Source organism: Aotus nancymaae, unplaced genomic scaffold (genome assembly GCF_030222135.1).
Source record: "Aotus nancymaae isolate 86718 unplaced genomic scaffold, 86718_ANA_hifiasm-v0.15.2.pri h1tg000002l, whole genome shotgun sequence".
In the NCBI taxonomy this organism is placed as follows: Eukaryota; Metazoa; Chordata; class Mammalia; order Primates; family Aotidae; genus Aotus; species Aotus nancymaae.
Window position 1 is genome coordinate 32,750,436 of NW_026988413.1, and position 20,864 is coordinate 32,771,299.

At 38.5% G+C, this 20,864-nt stretch overlaps 1 protein-coding gene across 1 annotated transcript in view; it reads right to left on the minus strand.

The window, feature by feature from the left end:
* Positions 1-4,379: 4,379 nt before the first annotated feature.
* HYAL4 (hyaluronidase 4) overlaps positions 4,380-20,864 on the minus strand; it is a 50,771-nt gene continuing 34,286 nt past the window's right edge. The window contains exons 4-6 of the mRNA XM_021673929.2: positions 12,564-13,568; positions 7,068-7,157; positions 4,380-5,099 (exon numbers count right to left, since the gene is read on the minus strand). Of these exons, the coding sequence (XP_021529604.2) occupies positions 4,698-5,099; positions 7,068-7,157; positions 12,564-13,517 (1,446 nt within the window). The 5' untranslated portion in view covers positions 13,518-13,568 and the 3' untranslated portion in view covers positions 4,380-4,697. The remainder of the gene's footprint in view (positions 5,100-7,067; positions 7,158-12,563; positions 13,569-20,864) is intronic.

Sequence of the window (20,864 nt, forward strand, 5' to 3'; positions counted from 1 at the left end):
AAAAAAAACGTAGAAATGGCTGACAAATATATGAAAAAAAATACCCAGCATCACGATTAGAAAAATGCAAATTAAAACCACAATGACATAGCACCTCACACCCATCAGAATGACTATTACTAAAAACATGAATTAAATGTGTTAACAAGAATGTGGAAAAAGGAGAATGCTTGTATACTGTTGGTTGGAATATAAATTATTAGAGTCGTTATTGAAAACTGTACAGAGGTTCCTTTAAAAACTAGTAATAGAATTATAACATGATTCAGCAATCTCACTTTGGGCATTCACCCAAAAGATTTGAAATCAGTTTATCAAAGGGATGTCTTTCCTCCCATGTTTAACATCTTGTACATGTGTGTACTTGACATATCAAGCAATGAACTAGAGGACTAAGAGCTAACACACTCAAAGAGTAAAATACATTAGAAACAAAACAGAAATTTTGCACAGTAAAATATCTACATATTTTAATTAACTTGCAGTCAGAACTATTTAATTCTGAGTCACAAGAAAATTTTTAAATGTGTCCTTTTCTGGGTTTTGTTTTCTTTTTAATTACAAAAGATATTCTGTGCAATTGAACTTCCAAAGTTATTTGTTTGAAGAGTAACTTTTTTTCATCTATTTTTGTAAACCAAAAAACACTTTCATCTTTGGCAAAAAGTCAAAGAGCCATTTGTATGCACCTTTAAATGAAGGCTTTCATTTGAAATCAGGCATGTTAACTGAAAAATGGTTACATTTAAAGTGTTTTCTACAATTAATCTATATTTCTGCAAAATTCCATGGACTTATTCAGAATACTGCACCTACTATAATGTCTTGAACACACATACAATAGTATGTGTGAACTACTATTCACAAATGAACTCCACAAACATTTGTTCAGTTTAACTATGTAGAAAAGATATTACACCTCCTGACTTTGGCCCCTGGTAGTATGATTACTAGACATTCCAAAAGACGTTTGTACTACAAAACTATAAGATTTTGGATAAAACATACTTCTAATGCAATGCTAGGTTCATGGGAAATATGAGGAATCTGCAAACTTCTTGCCCCAGAAAAAAAAAAGTGACTCAAACTAGACTAGAGAGTATGAGCTCAAATAGCAAATAAATACTAATGGCAAGATCCCTTAACGGCACATACCAACGTCACTGTTGCCGTGAGAAGATCTCTATCTCAGACCTGCTGTATGTTGTCAGAGGGGAACTGAGACCACTCTCAATTTCCCATTCAAATTCATAATCCTCATTAAGTCTGGGGCCCTCAAATAGAACTAAAGTACCTCCAGATCAGCAGAATCTTATGACTCTCAGATTAAATAAATACAAATCCTTTCCAGAAGACACTAAAATCACAAGCAAAAAAATAAAGAAAATTGATGAATTTGTCATCAATATTTAAAACGTTTGCGCCCCAAAGTACACCATCAAGAAAGGGAAAAGGCAACACATAGAATGGAAGACAATTTTTTCCAAATAATGTATATGATAAGGGACTTTTGTTTAGAATATATGAAGAATACTTTCAACTCAGTAATTCAAAAAAAATTAAAAATGGGTAAAGAAAATGAATAGAATTTTCTCCACAGAAAATATACACAAATAGCCAAAAAACATATTGTATTAATTTGCTAGGGTTACTAGAATAAACTACCACAGACTAGGAGGCTTAAGCATCAGAAATTTTCTCCCAGTTCTCGGAGTTAGAAGTCTAAAATGATGGCCATTGGTTTTATCTGAGGGTCTCACCCCTTGGCTTGTAGGATGGCCATCTTCTCACTGTGTCTTCACAAGGCCTTCCTTCTGTGAGGGTCTACGTCCTAATCATCTCTTTGTATAAAGACACCAGTCATATTGGATGGCCTAATTTAACCTTAACCACCTCTTTAAAGACCTTATCTCAGCTGAGTGTTGTGGCTCGTGCCTGTTATCCCAGCACTTTGGGAGTCTGAGGCAGGCGAATCATGAGGTCAAGAGAACAAAACCATCCTAGTCAACATGGTGAAACCCCGTCTCTACTAAAAATACAAAAATTGGCTGGGCGTGGTGGTGCACACCTGTAGTCCCACAGTGATGGAGATCACGCTGCTGCATTCCAGTCTGGCGACAGAGCCAGAGTTCTTCTTTAAAAAAAAGATCTTGGCCGGGCGCGGTGGCTCACGCCTGTAATCCCAGCACTTTGGGAGGCGGAGGCGGGTGGATCACGAGGTCAAGAGATCGAGACCATCCTGGTCAACAAGGTGAAACCCCGTCTCAACTAAAAATACAAAAAATTAGCTGGGCATGGTGGCACGTGCCTGTAATCCCAGCTACTCAGGAGGCTGAGGTAGGAGAATTGCCTGAACCCAGGATGCGGAGGTTGCGGTGAGCCGAGATCGCGCCATTGCACTCCAGCCTGGGCAACAAGAGCGAAACTCCGTCTCCAGGAAAAAAAAAAAAAAAAAAAAAAAAAAAAAGATCTTATCTCCAAATACAGTCACATTTTAATATACTATGGGTAAGGATGTCAATCTATGAATTTTAATGGGATGCAATTCAGCCCATAGTGCATATGAAAAGATGATCAACTTTATTAGGTATTGGGGAAATGAAAATCAAAACCAAATTAGATACCACTTCACACTTATGAAGGTTATTATGATAAAACATATGAGAACAAGTATTGATGAAAATGTAAAGAAATTCAAAACTTCGCACATGAGAATTATGAAATAGTGAAGCTACTTTGAAAAAAAAAAGTCTTGGAGTATCTTAAACAGTTAAACATAGAGTTACCACATGACCTAGCAATTGCACTTAGGCATATACTCAACGGAATAAGAATATATGTCTACACAAAGACTTGTACCCAAATGTTTGTAGCAGTATTATCAATAATGGTCAAAAAGTGAAAATAACACAACAAAAAGAAATGAAGTGCCTATACATAGTGCAAGATGAACAAAATTTGAAAATATGCTCAGTGAAGACGTCAGTCACAGAAGACTATACATTGCATGATTCTATTTGGATGAAATATCAAGAATAGGCAAATGCATAGACACAAGAAAGTAGGCTAGGGGTTCCTTAGAATCGTTGAGGGAAAAGATTGAAAAAAATGGGTGGTGATTGCTAACAGCTGCAGGGTTTTGTGGGAAGGGATGATGAAAATGTAAATTGTATTGTGTTTGTTGATGCACAACTCTATGTATATACAAAAGCCATTGAATTGTATGTTTTAAGTTGATAAATTGTATAATATATGAATTATATCTCAATAAAGCTCTTATAATTTTTAAAAAATCATCTCTGAATGAAAGGAACCCAAATTTTGGCAGTTAGAATTCCCACAGATTAAGATCAACAAAATATAAACTCATAATCAAAGATTGCCAAACATGAGAGTAAATAAGCTACCATGACTGAGTCACAGAAAAAAAAATGAAAAGAAAACTCAGATACAGTATTTTCTAATATTTAAGAAATAATATTAAATACAGAATATTAAATATCTATGTAAAAAGTATTAAAAGACTAATCACAAGAAACTATCGAGTAAGCAACAGATTTGAAAACACTGACTTTTAAAATGAAAACACAGTTATTGAAATTAAAACTTAATGTGAGTCACACAGAAGGTTAGATTAGATATGGCCGAAGAGATCATTATAAAGTGAAAAACAAGTTTGAAAAAAAAATGCCCTCACTGCAACCTAGAAAGATAAGGAATTATGAAAGAGATATTAAAAGAGAATTAGGAAGAGATAACATTTGATGAGATGGTGGCCAAGAAATTTTTGGGATTTATGAAAGTCATTGATCTGCCTGTGAGAATGCTCTATGTGCCAAGCAGGATAAGAAGGAAAAAACTTCCACTTAGACTCTAGACCAAAACTATAGAACTCTAAAAATAGACATAACACATTAAAATGAAATAGAAAAAGATTATTTACCAAGGAAGGCAATTAGACAGAAAACAGTATTCTCAACAAAAACAACAGAAAAACACAATTACTGTCTCCTTTTCCTTGAAAAGGGAATTGTAATTTACTTTTGAGTATCAGTAAATTTTGTTCTTGAATGAGAGAGGAAATATCAGAGTACACTGCTTAGCTCAGCAGTGAATAATATTTATATAGTTAAAAAAAAATTCTGAAACTGTCTCATTCTGTTACCCAGCCTCACTGCAGCCTCAATCTCCTGGGCTCAAGCAATCTTCACACCTTAGCCTTCTGAGTAGCTAGGACTACAGGGGCACATCACGGTGCCAGCTAACATTTTTTGCTTTTAGTAAAGGCACAGTCTTGCTTTCTTGTCCAGGCTGGTCTCGAACTCCTTCTGTTAAATCAGATGATACGTCCTTAAATAAATTGCCAACTTGAAGAAACAGTCTTTGAAATCAATAATTTAATGTATACTTTTATATATGTTCATTCATGTAAAAACTAAATTATACTAACTTTAATTTAAATGTAACTAAAATATTCCAGTAAGGAGGAAGCATACATTGACTTTACTCCAGATCCAGTTTCCTAGCCAAATTGGAGGCAAATAAAATAATATGCTTCTGTTTATGTTGTGACATACATAATGTCTACTCATAATACCTCTCAATAAAATTCATAGGAGAAAAAAATTGTCATAAGTTACATCCTTCTTTAAATGACTTGGCTAGAGGCCACATAATTCCCATTAAACTCAATTATCTCACAACTGAACGCTTTGATAACTTGCTAAAAGCAGCAGACACAGTGTTATTAGTGAGCCAGGAGAAGGGGAAACCCCAGAGCAGCCATCAGCCATCTTCGTTTCTCTGCAATCGGCTCCTTCATATCCCTGATAACAATGACAGGAAAACTTATCCGCCATCACTGCCAGGTCTGTTTCAGATGCTTTTCCTTTCACAGTAAATTCCCCATCCTCAGAGGCCTCTATGTGGTAACTTGCAGGGTTCAAGTGAAGGTAACTGGGTGCGTTCCACATCTTCCTTATGCACCTCCCATTGTTCCTGCAGAGGTGAAGGCTGCATACCTCAGCAGCTCCAGTCACATTGACTATGTAGCTCCCTAAATCAGAACTGACAAACTGCTTCACCTTTGTACAATTGGCCTAGAAATGTAGAAAGAAATCAATTTTAGTGTTTCTCTCTGGTACTGACAGAATTAGAGCTTCTAGGGCCACAAGGTAGTTCTTTGGTCTTGGTTAAAACATAATGTCTCGGTTCCAGTTGTTGAACTTGTAGGCTCCCGGGCACTATAACAAGGCCCCCAAAACGGAAAAGGGAGAGGTCTGAGGGGCAGGAGATAGAGACTACGCTAGAGTCAGGCTAAGCAACTGAACTTGCAAATGGCCCCCAGAATCAGCACGTGAGACCTTGCCTTTCTCCAATTTACATTCTTTTTTCCTTCCTTCTTACTCTCAAGTTAATGGCATAAAAGAAAAAGGAACAAACCCAAATTAGGAATCTTGCCAAACTGCTGCCCTCAGGCTACCATTCAGGCATGTGGGGTCTTCCATGGTTGTGTTAGAACCTGAATCATAGTCCATCATTTATTGTCAACTCATCGTATTCCACCATTCTACCACGTATTATAGCCTTCTGGATTTTCCTGTTAATTTCCATCAACTGCCCTGGGTCCCATACTAATACAATTCAAACACAGGAAAGCCTGTATGGCTGACTAGGTAACTTGTGTGTGTGTGGTTCCTATTATGTTTTCTAAACAGAGGCCATCTGGGTTGTGCACCCACCTTCCTTTTCTATGTATCAGGTACTGATTCGGAATATTTATTCTAGAGCTGATGAAGCTCTTCTCATGAGCCACCTAGGGCCTGGGGTGGAAATATCACACCTGGAAAGTCAGGAATTAATTCTCACAGTTTTCTATTTCTCATACCTGGGCATAGGCATAAACAGTTTCATGAACACTATCTCAGTAGCAACAAATTGAGCCTGTGAAATTCTAAGAAAATATCACATCGTCATGGACTTGCAAAAAATTCAATTTAACAAGAAGTGTCAAGCGTATTTAAGGTAAAATGCGTTACACTATAGAAATATAAACAAACAGCATCTGGAAATGCGGAAGAGATTATGATTAATGGGGATTGGGGAAAACTAGGAATCTTTCCTGGAGTAAAAAATAAGAGGCATATACATTTTTTTTTTTTTTTTTTTTTTTGAGACTGAGTCTTACTCTGTCAAACAGGCTGAAGTGCAATGGCACGATCTCAGCTCACTGCAACCTCTGCCTCCCAGCTTCAAGCCATTCTCCTGCCTCAGCCTCCTAAGTAGCTAGGATTATAGGCATGTGCCATCACATCCAGCTAATTTTTATGTTTTTGCTAGAGATTGGCTTTCAGCAAGTAAGGCTGGTCTCGAAGGCCTGGAGGCCTCAAATGATCCCACCTCCCAAAGTGCGGGGATTACAGGTGTGAGCCACTGCACCCGGCCATAAATCTTATTATAAATGCTGTTAATTTTCAGCTGATTTCTCTATAGACAAAAAATAACTTCAATGTGGAGAATTAAAAGTTACCACCTATTTCTACCTCTCAGAATAGTATATAACACATTTGCTATAGTTGTTAAATGCAAGGGGTCCATCATCAAACTGTGGCTAATGCCAGCTCCACCACTAACTATCTTAAATAGCTGTTAACCTAGTTAGGTTTCCTCTCTAGTTTCACCTTCTGTAAATGAGGATGACAGTCACTACCTCATATGACCAGTAAGTGAGCAAATCCGACTCAAAAAATCTTAGCGCAACCTTAGCACATCATAAATATTCATCAAATGTCGGTGTTATGATTACTATCTTTATAAAAGTTAACAATATTGTTTAGCCTTTTCTATGTATCAGACACTGATTCGGCATATTTATTCTAAAGCTGGTTTGCTATGGGGGTCATGAGAGCTTTATTAGATAGAGTAAGCTCTCCAAGAAAACAGAGAAATAAACCACCTTACCATGTATGTACCTATGCAACAATCCTGCATGATCTGCACATGTTCCCCAGAACCTCAAGTACAACAACAACAGAAAAATTTAATACACCTTCAAGGTACTGACTTACCTTGGATGAAGTTAAATTCATGTCTCCCCAAATAACAATGCCTGCAGCTCCCAAGGCGGCACTTTCTCCTATGGTGCTGACTAGATCTTGCTAGATTGAAGAGAGTAGAGTTCATTATCAATTTGAATGTAAAACAGCCCACTAGGGATTAGGATTAGAGTCTGAGTTCAGTGTAACGGGGCTGGTACTGAGCTCATATACTCCATAGAGACCTATTTTCTGCTTTCTTAGAATGACTCAAATGCCAAATAAACCAATGCTCAAAAATCGCACTCTGTAATCATAAGCAAAAACATATAAATATTTCTCAAGAAAAACATATTTTGCCATGCAAGATATTATTTTGAAGACAATGAGCCCGTACATGTCAGAAATTATTTAATTGAAATAGATTGGCACACATACCCACACACCAGGTCATGTGTATGTGCCCTGAAAACAGAATCCAAAAGTTTTCCTTCTCCAAATGCAATCCTCTTAACCAGGTTTTCCATTTTGCAACATGCCCCCGTGACACTTCACCCCTGCAGTGACTTGGATGGGTTTATATCATTTCAATTCCAAGGCCAGGCAAAGAAGCAACGTTAAGGGTTTGCAGGCTCTGATTTGGTCCAGCTTTTATACTTGTCCCTGAAATTATCTGTGTTTAATTTCTAAGTACCTGACCTAATGGGCTTTATTTATGACAAATCCAATCATGATAAAGTCACTGGAATTTTCTGCAATATTATTAAGACAGACAAAGGTAAGGTTTTAGCAGAGGGAATTTTGATTTTATAATATTAAAGGGTTTTTTTGTTAGTGTTTAAAGATTAACTTGGATCTAGGCCGTTTTATGACTAAGATTTGAATGTATGTAGTTGGTTTCCCACTTTATTAAATTATAATACATTTCCCCACTCTTTGGGATACTAAGCATCCACCTTGTACTCCAAGAATGAATTTCTCAATTAAATGCTAGAAAATGTAATTAGATGATTTGGTGGAAAATAAAAACAGAACTGTAAATGCTATTTTGCCATCGGACACAATATTAATACTTGAGAGATAAATCTCTTTATCTGACACTTTGATTGTCTAACACTCAAAGGTTTTAAAGTTTTTTTTGTTTGTTTCTGGGCAGTTGTCTTGTGACTTTCAAAAAGGAAAGAGATTTTGGTTTAAACTAATTTCCCTTTCAGATTAACATCCACTTTCACTCCCTATGATTATAATATGTGCTGAACAAGTCGCAGCTGACATGACAGGAAGGAAAGGAGGTTTTGAGAGGCTCAAGTGAGACAGTATCAATGAAAGGATTTTGAAAATTGTCAATGGTACGACGAACAGGGCCCAGAGGAGGAGCCACCCCACAGTACCCAGACTGCAGACTGCGGAGTCTGTGTCCGCTTCCTCTTTGGGCAAAGAGATAAGGGAGCAGAACTCCTCACTCCCCTCACTTTGAAACTTCTCTGGAAACAGTGCCATGGTAGTCACATGGTGTGATCAGAGCAGAAATCCCCAAGCTCTCCATTGTCATCAAAGGAGGATAAGGTCATAACATTTACATTTTATATCTATGGGTTATTGATCTATAGTAAGTATGTGAGTGGCAGATATTTGTGGTAAAAGCCACACACACCTTCTGACGTTGCTGTCAGTTTCTTCCAAATTAGTTTTCAAATTAGTTTCTCACCAAATCAGTTCACTGTCACCTCACAGAGAGCAGAGTACTGAATGAACCACAAAGCAGTTATGTTTTGGGGATCAGAAAAGCAAGGGCACTACCCAGCAAGGGAAGTCACAGATAAAGTGCCCCTGGGAGCAGATTGGGACCAGCTGAAAGCTTGGGCATGGGGGTGATGTCACATGAAGGAGAAAGAAAGGAACAAAGTAGATGTACTGAAAATGAGTCTCCCAGGTCCCAGTGTGGCGCAGGGTGCTTTGCATCTACACATGATCCTTGGACCTGAATCAGGGTTTCATTAGCAGAGGATAGGGCTACTCAAGGGATTCACTCCACACTTGAGTGTCAGTCCCTGACATTTACCAGAGTGCATGTGAGCAAGGTGCCCACTGTGGGGAGCTGGAGCATTACTAATGAGCTGCCTTTGTGCCTTACCAGAGACAGCACGAATTAATGACAGGGACAAACATCTTTAAATCTACAGGCAAGGAAACTCCTTTTGTTAATTTTTAAAAGCACAGCTCACAGATGGAACAGGAGGCCATTATCTTAAGTGAAATCACTCAGAAACAGAAAGTCAAATATCACGTGTTTACTGAGAAGTAGGAGCTAAACGATGGGTAACTACAGACATGCAGAGTGCAATAATAGACACTGGAGACTCCAAAAGGTGCAAGGGTGGGAGGGGGGTGAGGGATAAGTAATGCTCTGCTGGGTAAAATGTACACTTTTCGGGTGCTTGGGTACACTAGATGCCCAGACTTCACCACTACTCAATATATCCACGTAACAAAACTGCGCTTGTACCCCCTAAATGTATAAAAATGGAAAACTAATAATAATAAATGTTTTAAAAACAGATCATCAGGTTATATCTAGGTTGCATTCGTGTGTAAATAATATAAGCAATCTTCTGTGTGAAATGAGGTTTGACTGCCTTTATATTCCCCAAGCTATAGCTACTGCCTGAGATTCCATTCTTAAAAATCTCATGTTTAAGTTTAAGATGTTGATGGCTGTTAAAAAAGTAATAGCCATACCCCGTAAGTTTCTGTAGAGCTTCACACTTTCGTATGCGTTGTCTCATTTGATTTTCATAATACTTCTGCTAGGTGAGTAGGACAGATAATATTGTCCCATTTTGTACATGAAGACACTAAGACACTAAGTCCAGGGAGGTTAAGAGATTTGCTACTTACCAGTGAATCTTTTTTGTAATCTTAACTGTATGTGTGTGTGCATTCTAAAATTCAGATATTATTGGGAAAATCAGAAATGGAAGCCATTAACGGTGACTTAGAGTTTGGTACAAATGAGTATTAGGTTTTTAATAATTTATGGGCAGGGCAGTGCACAGTGGCTCACGCCTGTAATTCCAGCACTTTGAGAGGCAGAGGTGGGTAGATCACTTGAGGCCAGGAGTTCAAGACCAACCTGGCCAACAAGGTGAAACCCCATCTCTACTAAAAATACAAAACTTAGCCCGGCATGGCAGCACATGCATGTAATCCCAGCTACTCGGGAAGCTGAGGCAGGAGAACTGCTTTAACCCAGGAGACAGAGGCTACAGTGAGCTGAGATTGCGCCACTGCACTCCAGCCTGGGTGACAGGGGGAAACTCCATCTAAAAAATAAATAAATATAAAAAAATTTATAGGCCAGTATTTAAAGTCAATAGGGTACAATGGTGGATACACTTATAGTTTAAAATACTTGGAAATAGCTTGTCACTCAGAAAAAGAGAGAGCAGAATGAGATGAAACCCAAATTGTTGCTCCTTTTTCCAGAGAGGAAAGAGAGCATTTCCGAGGCTATAGCTACTAGAAAAAGAAGCTTATCCCAGGTTCACAGAATGTGCAGAATGTCCCAGTAATCTAAATTCATCTTTGAAATGAACATTTTCTCCCTCATGGTTTACTGTTTCTTCCAAAAGTCAATTTATTATCACTAAAGAATCGGTTTAGTCAAATATAGAAAAGACGTTTTATTTAAAAAGCTGGTATTTAAATTTCTACTCAATTCCAGAGTCAAGATTATTTTGTGAATACTTAGGTAACTTTTTAAAACCTTCCAGACAGTAGTGACTTTCTATTATTCATTCAATTATTTATCACTGATTTTTCTGGGTGGTATGAATAGCAGTTCACAGTAAAGACATTTTTTCCTTCCTCCCTCACCTCATGAATGATGTCAGAGGTATGGCATTTACCAGATTTTATACATATGCATCATTTCTCCCTCTGAAAAATACACTCCATTTATGTTCCAAAGATACCTGGTCACTTTAGAGCCCTCACCTGGGTGTTTTCTATGTCTCCTCTTTAGGATGCCTAGAACTCAGAACGTCTTTATTTTAACAGATATTGGTGCGTTGAAATTTGTAATGGTGGGGAAAGGAAAAATGTCTCCATTAAAATAATATTAATATTAACAATTAGTATTAAGTCACTAGTATCCAGCAATACCTTAAAACATCACTGTCTCACACATGTGAAGGCCCCCACAAGTCCCAAGTCTTCTCAATGTAGAAAGATTACATAAAATTATCAATCCAAAGATTAGGCTGGGCATGAGGGCTCACACCTGTAATACCAGCACTTTGGGAGGCCGAGGCGGGTGAATCACCTGAAGTCAGGAGTCCAAGACCAGCCTGTCCAACATGGTGAAACCCTATCTCACTAAAAGTACAAAAATTTAGTTAAGCATGGTGGTGGCTGCCTGTAATCCCAGCTACTTGGGAGGCTGAGGCAGGAGAATCACTTGAACCCTAGAGGCAGAGGTTGCAGTGAGCTGAGATTACATCATTGCACTCCAGCCTGGGTGACAAGAACAAAAAACTCTGTCTTGAAAAACAGAAAACAAAGATTGGAATACCCACTACTTTCCCTAGAATTTTTCATTTAAGTGGCTAGACTAGCAAAGAGAGAAGATGAGAGGGAAAACTCTGGGCGAAAGTTCACTTATTTTAATAGTTACCTTCAGGATTTGTATGAGGTGTTTGGGAGAATATGTGGCTTGATTAAAAATAAACAGACAGAATAAAACTTACCTGTAAGTGTGAACCTGGGTTTCAAAACTATCTACTGGTGCAGTGTTGAATTTAGAAACTCACATCACTCTTACCATCCCTTTTCATTAGTTGTAGTCAGAGAGGCAAGAATAACCCAGATGGCTAAATCTATAGACTCACCTACTTTCAGAAGGTTCACCACCTCTCTCATACCCTTTTAAAACTTTAAATTTTTTTAAATTGTGGCAAAAAGCATATAACATAAAACGTACCATTTTAGTTCAGTAGTGTTAAGTATATTCAGATTGTTGTACTTCCCTTATATCTTGTATCAAAGCTGGTATTATTTGTTAAAAAGAAAAAATTTATTTTTTTAATCTCTTGGGTTTTGAGATGGTGAAGCCAGAATCAGAAATATCTTCAATTCTGCTTCCACGTGGATGAGCAAACGCTCCATTTCAAAATATCCCTTTTGATTTTCTAACCCGCTCACTGCCAGTCATTTCAATAACCATCCAAAATGGCCAATCGTAAGTGAGTACAGTTAGAGTTGGTGTGTAGGAAATGTACTAGTCGCTGCTATCTACTTTCACCCTTTCTCACCTTACTTCATTCCTTAAAAGAATATTAATAAATAAGATAATCAAAATTCAGTTTGCATAAATGAAGAGTCTAAATGCATGGCTAGTCAAGGAAGAATTATGCTCCTATACAACAGACCATTAATTGAAATCAATTCTTCGAAGAACACAATTAACAAAGAACTGTCCTTTTAGAGATAAGGAGGAAATCCCCCACCATTGGACAAGAAGCTTCTTACCTTAGAAAGAAAAAATAAAGGCTCATCTCTGTACCCTAGCCTTGTGTAGACAAATACAGGCAGAGCATAATCATAAGATGTCATGGTGGAGATCCTCATGGATTCATGCACCCGAAATTGGGAGAAGCGCAAAATGTTTTCACTGTCTCCAAGGGATTTTCTGATACCGATAGAAGGATATAAAGCAGCACTGCTGTTCCAGAGCCAAGAGAGCTCATTGTTCCTCAAGATTTCCTCTTCTGGGCACGATCCAGTATAGTTTGGGGCATAAACGTTATAATTGTGGCAATCAGGATATAAATAATAACCCCAAAGGCCTTTGGGTCGGCTCTTAATTCCCAGTTTGATGGTTTCTTTCATGAAAGCTTTTGCACTTTCTTCAAAGGTCACTTTAGCTAAATATTCAATATCAGTAGCTGATACATTCTTTCCCATGTCGGAAATAAGCTTTCTTGACTTCTGTCTGTAGACGTCTTTTGCATTCCAGTTCCGGGCCCACTGTGGTCGCCAGTATTCCCAATCTATAACAGCAAGACCACTGAAATCTTCAGCAGGGATGTAATAATTAATATCTTGGTCAACTTTTTCCAGATGTACTTGTAAACTTATGTTCTGCGGGAGACCCCCATTAACGGGGACCCCTTGTGATGTATACCATGGATAGTATCCCAATCTGTTGACATAAAATATAGTGACATTTTGCCCCCTGGCCTTGGCCAGTGGACTTCCAATCACCTGAAACATTTTCAAATTTAGTCTTAAATTATATTTTATCAAACACTGATCTGTTGGAGCATTCCAAGCAGCTATAAAAGGTTTCCTTTGATAAATTGGAAGTCGAGCAGGTTTTAGACAAGAGATAGACTTTAGAATAAAAAATATAAGGAGCCATGAAGTGAGATGTACTGGTTGAACAACACAAAGCCTTAATTGTCCGTCAGCTAATACTTTCATGGTAAGACAGAAATCTTATGTTATCTTCTGCTCTAATGCACTCTAGAAGACCTGTGGAGAGATTTAATTTTCTGTTAGTAATAGTTTTGAGGAAAAAGATGCAAATAATAAATCGATATTATTATTATTAACATATTATCTATTTTTAAAGTGTATCACTTAAAGGTCTTAAAGAGACCTATAAATAAATTGAGATGTAGAAGCAAATGTAGATATAGAACCTAGCTTCTATTCAGAGCAGGAAATGCAATTCAACAAACATTCATGGAGCACCAGACCCTACATCCAGAAAACAAAATGAATAAGATGTGGTCCTTGCCTTTGAGGAGTTCATGATCAAATAAAGATGTGAAATAATATTCACTATCATTTTGGAAAACTCATCAAATCCTAGGCATTGTGCGTAAGTGCTTTGTAAATATTTATTTTTTTAAAAAAAGGTAATAACTGTCTAAGGCTTATAATTATGTTTCCATTTTACCAATGGGGAAACTGAGGCTTAGAGAGATGAAGAGGCTTGCCTGATGTCACATTATATGGACTGCAAGGTGATATAAAATTTAAATAATAAAAACGCATAACAAGTACTACATGAAAATTTATTGGAGCAATTACTTCTTCTGGGAGTAAGCAGTAGGTAGGAATGGAAAGGAACATGAATGAGTGGCAAGAAATTAAAACCAGCCCAACTGTCCCAAAGAATAGATGTTTTGGGTTTCTTTTGAATAAACTTAGCAATTGACTCTCCCAGTATAAAATTTAAGAAAGTTACATTTGTCTTATCTGGGTTCCTTTCTCGAGGAACCAACCATTGAGCTTCCCAGAAAGTTTCAAGGAAATGAAACTTACCAGATCATCACATTTAGACAATGAGACACCAGATGCCTCACTTGTCATGACTGCCTAACTGACCACCTGCCTGTTGACCTCAACTCCTCTTTCTTACCCCTCTTTCATTCCTGTTTTCCCACACATTAGTTACATTTCTTCCCTACTGTATAAACCCCAAATTTTAATTCTTGGGGAGATGGATTTGAGACTGATCCTTCATTCTCCTTGGCTGCAGCACCCAAATATGACCTTCTTCCTCTGCAATACTCCTTGTCTCAGTGATTGGCTTTCTGTGCAGCAGACAGCAGGACCTAGACCAAACCCTTGGTGTAACAGAATGTCTCAGGGAAGAGACTGGAGTTGAAAGAGAAGATAGGTGGGTGTTTAGATAGTAGGAGATGGAAGAGGATAGTGACTACTTTGGCAAGTCGTTTTTTAGTCATCTCTTTGTAAAACTACTACAAAATTATTTTTGAAAAAGCTCATCAAAGAGTTTGATGGCATAAAACATTTTCAGTCTTCTGGGTTATTAAGATGAAAATGGATTGTGGTTATGCCTGAAGCCTAGTGAGAGTAAGGTGTCCAGTGGACATTTGTCCTTTGGCTGTGTGCTCAGGATGCAGATCCCTTTCCTCTGTAGTTAATTCTGCACCACATGTATCTTGGAAGGCAAAGTCCATATTTCATTAAATAAGCCAAAATGTCCCAGCCTTCCTTGAAGGTGTGGTTCTGGTCTATGACTGTGGTCAGTCCAATTAGATTCATCCTAATCTAGACTTTGAATTGGGATACTGATATTCAAAGAGGCTGAGATAACATTGTCAGTGGTGACAGAAATTCCAGTGTCAAGGAGCAGCAAGCTGGGGCATCCAGAACCTAATGCTCATAAGGTTACTGTTAAGTGGAGATATTATCCTTATGGGACACCGCCTTTCTGCTCCTGGAAGCAAGGTTTGTTTTGGTTACTTACAAGCAGGAACACTGATTGATAGAGAAGTGATACGGTTTGTCTGTGTCCCCACCCAAATCTCCTCTTGAATTGTAGCTCCCATAATCTCCCTGTCATGGGAAGGACATGGTGGGAGGTAATTAATCATGTGGACGGGTTTTCCCATGCTGTTCTTGTGATGACGAGTAAGTCTCATGAGATCTAATGGTTTTATAAAGGGTAGTTCCCCTGTGCATGCTCTCTTGCCTGTGGCCATGTAAGCCAACATGTCTTTGCTCCTCCTTCGCCTTTTGCCATCATTGAGAGAACTCCCCAACCATGTGGAACTGTGAGTTCATTAACTCTCTTTTTCTTTATAAATTACTCAGTCTCGGGTATGTTTTTATTAGCAGCGTGAGAATGGACCAATTCAAGGAACCTCTGTGGCTTCTATTTCCTCCAATAAAGCCTGTGCTACGTGTTGTATGTAATTATCATGTTTAACCACCAGGTGTCACCAGCCAAACCTCATAGCATTTCTCAGGCTTCAGACACTGCTGTAAACAAAAATTTTAAGTAATTCCCAAAACTTCCTCCAAAGACATTTAAGAAGTCTTAAGTAAATGGATAAACACAAAACATCAGTTTTGTTTTTTGTTTTAAGATTTAGCTTCACTCTTGTTGCCCAGGCTGGAGTGCAATGGTGTGATCTCAGCTCACTGCAACCTCCACTTCCCAGGTTCAAGCAATTCTCCTACCTCAGCCTCCCCAGCAGCTGGAATTACAGGCATGCGCCACCACGCCCAGCTAATTTTTTTGTATTTTTAGTAGCGACGTGGTTTCACCACGTTGGTCAAGCTGGTCTCAAACTCCTGACCTCAGGTGATCTAACCGTCTCGGCCTCCCAAAGTGCTGGGATTAGAGGTGTGAGCCACTGCACCCGGCCAGAACACCAGTTTTTTAGAGCTATAGAGGTAGATATTTTCATTCATTGAATAAATACTCTTCCATGCACAAAGCTAAGATTACCCCACTTAGTAGCATGAAATACATCATATTGCAGCTCTAAATTGTGGTTTGAAAAAAAGTAGAAAAAAATAGTATTTTCAAGGGAATCTAATTTTATGAGTAAGAAAAATTGTGGTACTCGAAACTTCCCCTTCTCTTTGATTTTTTATTATATTTTTTGCCTCCAGGTAAGAAAAATAGATTTGCATATGCATTTATTAATAGATAGGGGAAGAAGCATTTCTTTAAATTTAAAATTCAGTTCTATTGGAAAGGACTGTATTTGTATATCAAAAAAAGAAAAATCTACTCTGCCAGACACTTCCTGTTTTGGTTTCATCCAAAACATAGTTTTCCACTGACTATTGTTTCCGCTTTGGTCCGCTCCCTCATCACCACCATAAATGAATACCTTGGTTCATTTATTACAAAGTTACCAAGTGATTCTCTTCTCCTATCCTGGAATGTTATTATTCTATTTATTCTGGTGAACTGGAGGTGCACCTTACATGGCAGATGGCGGATTAGCTCCTGACAAAAATGTGTGGGTGCACAACCAAAACAGGCAAAATAAATAAGTAAAATCCTGTGCCCGTGTCTTCTGCTTGCTGTATGTCGGGTTTCTGCTTCCTATGCAGCCAGGTAAGGGTGCTGGTGTGCCCTCGTAGTTAAATGTGGCTTGCTGGGAGAAGATCCCCTCACGTGATCCCTCGTAGACACGGTTTTTCCTTCCGTGTCCCACCATGCAATCTCTCTCTGTTTCTCCCGTTCTTCCTTCACTAAGGAATCTCCCCAAGCCTGCCCTTCCAAAAGCACCCTTTGCTTCAGAGCTCCCCTAGACCCCATTCCTTCACCCCACCTACGCCATCAAAATCCCCACCCTGAGCTCTGCCTTATCTTGACTAGCTCCTGTAGCATCGCAGCCTGTGCAGTTATCCACAGTTAACCATGCGTCACGAGTGATAGCAACCTTCCTGTTCTTTCTCCCTTCCCACTTCCATAATCTGCCTTGGAAAATGTGCTCCTGTAAACAAACCTATAAATGACAGAATGTTTAGAAAGAGTTAGCAAGATATTGGAGGTAGATGTGAGTGAGGAATTTAACCTGGGCTTGTCCGTTACATTTTATTGTCCAGTTTTCTCTTCTTAGAAGGTCTATTCTGGGAACATATATGAAGGATCAGTTCCGTTTCTTCAACAAGGAAACTTCTCTGAAGACATTTTAAAGGCCCCTACACAAATGATTTTCAACAAAATGACGTACTCATTAAAGCCATAGGTAAAGGGAAGTAGCTTTCTCCTGACTCCTCCCCCGGTGGAAGGAAGCGAGGAAGGTTCAGCTGCTATTACGTTCACTTTGGCTGCACAGTCCTAGTCTTTTTGACTAGAGACAAATGTGAGAAAAGCAGCGGACAGACAGGGCCTATTTCAAGTCAACTCGAGGACCTCACCTTATCATTGCCCCTTCTTCCTGACAGTGAAGGAGACACCGAAGAAGGTGGTAGGAGGGGTGTTCTTGTGGGGGAGACAGGAGCACCACGCGCAGCTACGAGAGTCTGCAAAAAAGCCCTCTATCCCCTATCCCCTACTTATTCCTATCTCCCCTCTCACTCCTTCCCCAAGGAAGCTTACTTGCTTTTGATAAATTAAAAGGAAAAAAAAGAGAGCAACCCCTGGCATTCAGAAACCGGTAGTACTCAGAGCTAGGCTGCAAAATGCTTCTCTTAAACAATGTCACAGAATACCAGTCTGGACAAGTTTACTCTCAGACCACAATAAAATGAGACAAAGCAAGGCCACTTAAATTTTGTCGAAGATCAGAAAAGAAGGTCACTGTGCAACCCACAGAATACCAAACATCCCTCTCTCTCTTGCTGAATGAATGACTGCTATTCTTTACCCAATCACAGAAACGCCTCTGCTTTCTGACAACATCTAATTCAGAGCAAATCTTTGCTTTCTTAGACTCTCCCCAAAATCACCCAGTCAAAACCCAAATCATATGATAAGTTCCTCCTAACACCCTCTTACTGAGACACCCCATGGCTTCCCATGGTGTGTACCTTCCCTTCCCACAATAAGTAATAAAGCCAACTAATTTAACTGCAAATGTGCTCCTGGTGGTATCTGGGCACTGATCTCTGTTTGAAGGCAGAGGCACTTAGTATCCATTCGTATAAGAATTCAGAAAATTTTTCTTGAGCATCTTTTGTGTACCAGGCTCCCACCTAAGTACTAACAATTTAATAGTGAACAAAACAAACAAAAGCCTCTGCCCTCACAGTTTAAATTTTTGTAGGGGAGGCAGATACTAAACAAGATGAAATAAAATACTCAGTATTTTGCATAGTGATGATAACAAGAAAAATAAATAAGGCAGGGATTTGTTTCCAGATAGGAAAGCCTCACTGATCCCAAGGATAAGAGGAGGATGTCTGGGGAAGTGTGAGGGAAAGCAGGTGCAAAGGCCCTGTGGCAGAGCATGCCTGCTGTCTCTGAAGACCTTTGAAGAGGTCAGCGACTAGGTAAAAGGAGCCAGAGAGGGAAGAGTGAGGGTCTTGTGGAGGCTTATAGGTATTCAGGCTTTCACTCTAAATGAAATGGGAACGATGTGGAGGGCTTTGAAAGAAGAATGACATTATCTGCCTTGGGCTTAACTGGATTCCTCTGGCTGCTGTATTGAGGCAAGCCTGAAGGGGAAAAGACACAAGAGAGAAGCAGAAAGACTGTAAGAAGCTCTTGCAATAATCTAAGACAGAAATTAGAGGAGCTCAAACCAGTTATTTACAACACCATATAATATTTTAAATAATCACCACAAAGGAAAAGGATATTATAAATCAGTAAATTAATCTCAGTGATTTGTTTTCATTTTGATGGCAACACTAAATGTCTGCTCTCAAACACCCAGTGCACCACATCATGGTGATCCGGACTGATCTTTATGATCAGAGTGAATGTTCTGGAAAAGTTTTTCGAAGCATAAACTTCCTTCTTAATATTCATGTATTAGTGAGACAAATTGATTTTCCAAAAATACAAGTCTTCTATTTCTTTTTTCCATGATACTGGGGTTCTGTTTTAAAAAACTTTAAGATGTCAAGTGTCTGCTCCTAAAATCATAAGTTTAAAGGGATGTCCTGAAGGTCATGGTCCCTAAGAAATTTAATAAATGCACTGTTTTATTTCCAATCCCTTAAGGAAAGTACTGACCAACGTGATATTTTGTTGCCAATGATGAAAGATACATATACTCAAATACGTTTATCAGCCTGGGAGACAGAGCAGAACCATCAAGTTCAAAGCTATGTGCTCAGTTTTGCAGAACTAATTGCTAACCTATTTTCTAATAAAAGCTTATTAGAGAAACGGCCAATAATAGGCATCTATTTTTTTCTCTGATGAACTTTTTCTTTTTTGAAACATCAATGATCTGCAAGCTGGCTCTTAAGTGTTCCAGCAGAAAAAACAAAATACTTTCATGTTAGAAATTTCTCAAGTAAGTATTTTGCATACATTTTTCTTAAAAATTTGTTGCCTATGGGTTTACAATATAATCTGCTTTATAACAGTACTTCTTTAAGGCCCATAATTCATCATTAAATACTGAATTTTATGACAACTCTATGTTATTCTCAAAGAACACTAGCGTCCCTCCATCTGAACAAATTTTAGAATTACACTATCTTGATTGTATAAAATTGTTTCCTTTCCAGTCTTCTTAAATATAAGCTTAAGTTTTGTAAATATGTGAAAATGACTGTTTTAGCATCACTTTTGCTAATGGAAAATTCACTGTATTATTCAATCTGAAAGATCTCGTTGTTTATGCAGCAAGCAAATGTTGCCATTTTAAAAAAATGCAACCTGAAAGAGATTACAATTGTCTTTGTATAAAAGTACACACTTAGTCTTTGTCTAAAAGTATTACTTCTCTTTTAGGACTTGAAATTTCTTACAGCCAAGATCAACAGATTTCTTGGAAAAGCACACAAAGTCTTAGGATCACATTTTGAATAAAATGTTCCCTCTGTCGACCTGTTTTTAACTAAGTTCCTTAAGATAACATTAAGTTGATTTATGTCTTCAGGTTTTTAATTAAAGTTGCTGAACTACAAAGCCATCCAGTGATCTGTGAAATGTTACTCAAGTCTTTCCAATGTCCATAGTCAAGATTAAAACACTTCCCTCCCCCTAAAAATGACTCAAGCCATTGATTAAGAGTGCTGGGATATCAGGGTTAGCGTTATCAGACAGAAACCAGAAACTAGGGATGGAGAACTGAGGCCCCAACCTCAGGCCTGAGGACCAGAATGGTATTTAAACAGGAGAGAACCCAGTTCCCCAGATCCTAGCTCTGAATGTTAGGGTACAGAGCTGGAGAGGAGAGGCAAATATCTGAGAGGCCAAAAGCTGAAGCCAAATCACATTGTCCTGTGTCCGGTAAACATGGCTTCATTTCAAATTTTGCCTCAGTCCTGACAGGAGTAGCTTGGAAACTAAAGTTCCCCTGACTTTGCAAATGGCAACCCATTGTCTCTCTGTACAAGCATATATATTTAAGCAGGATAAGAAATTTG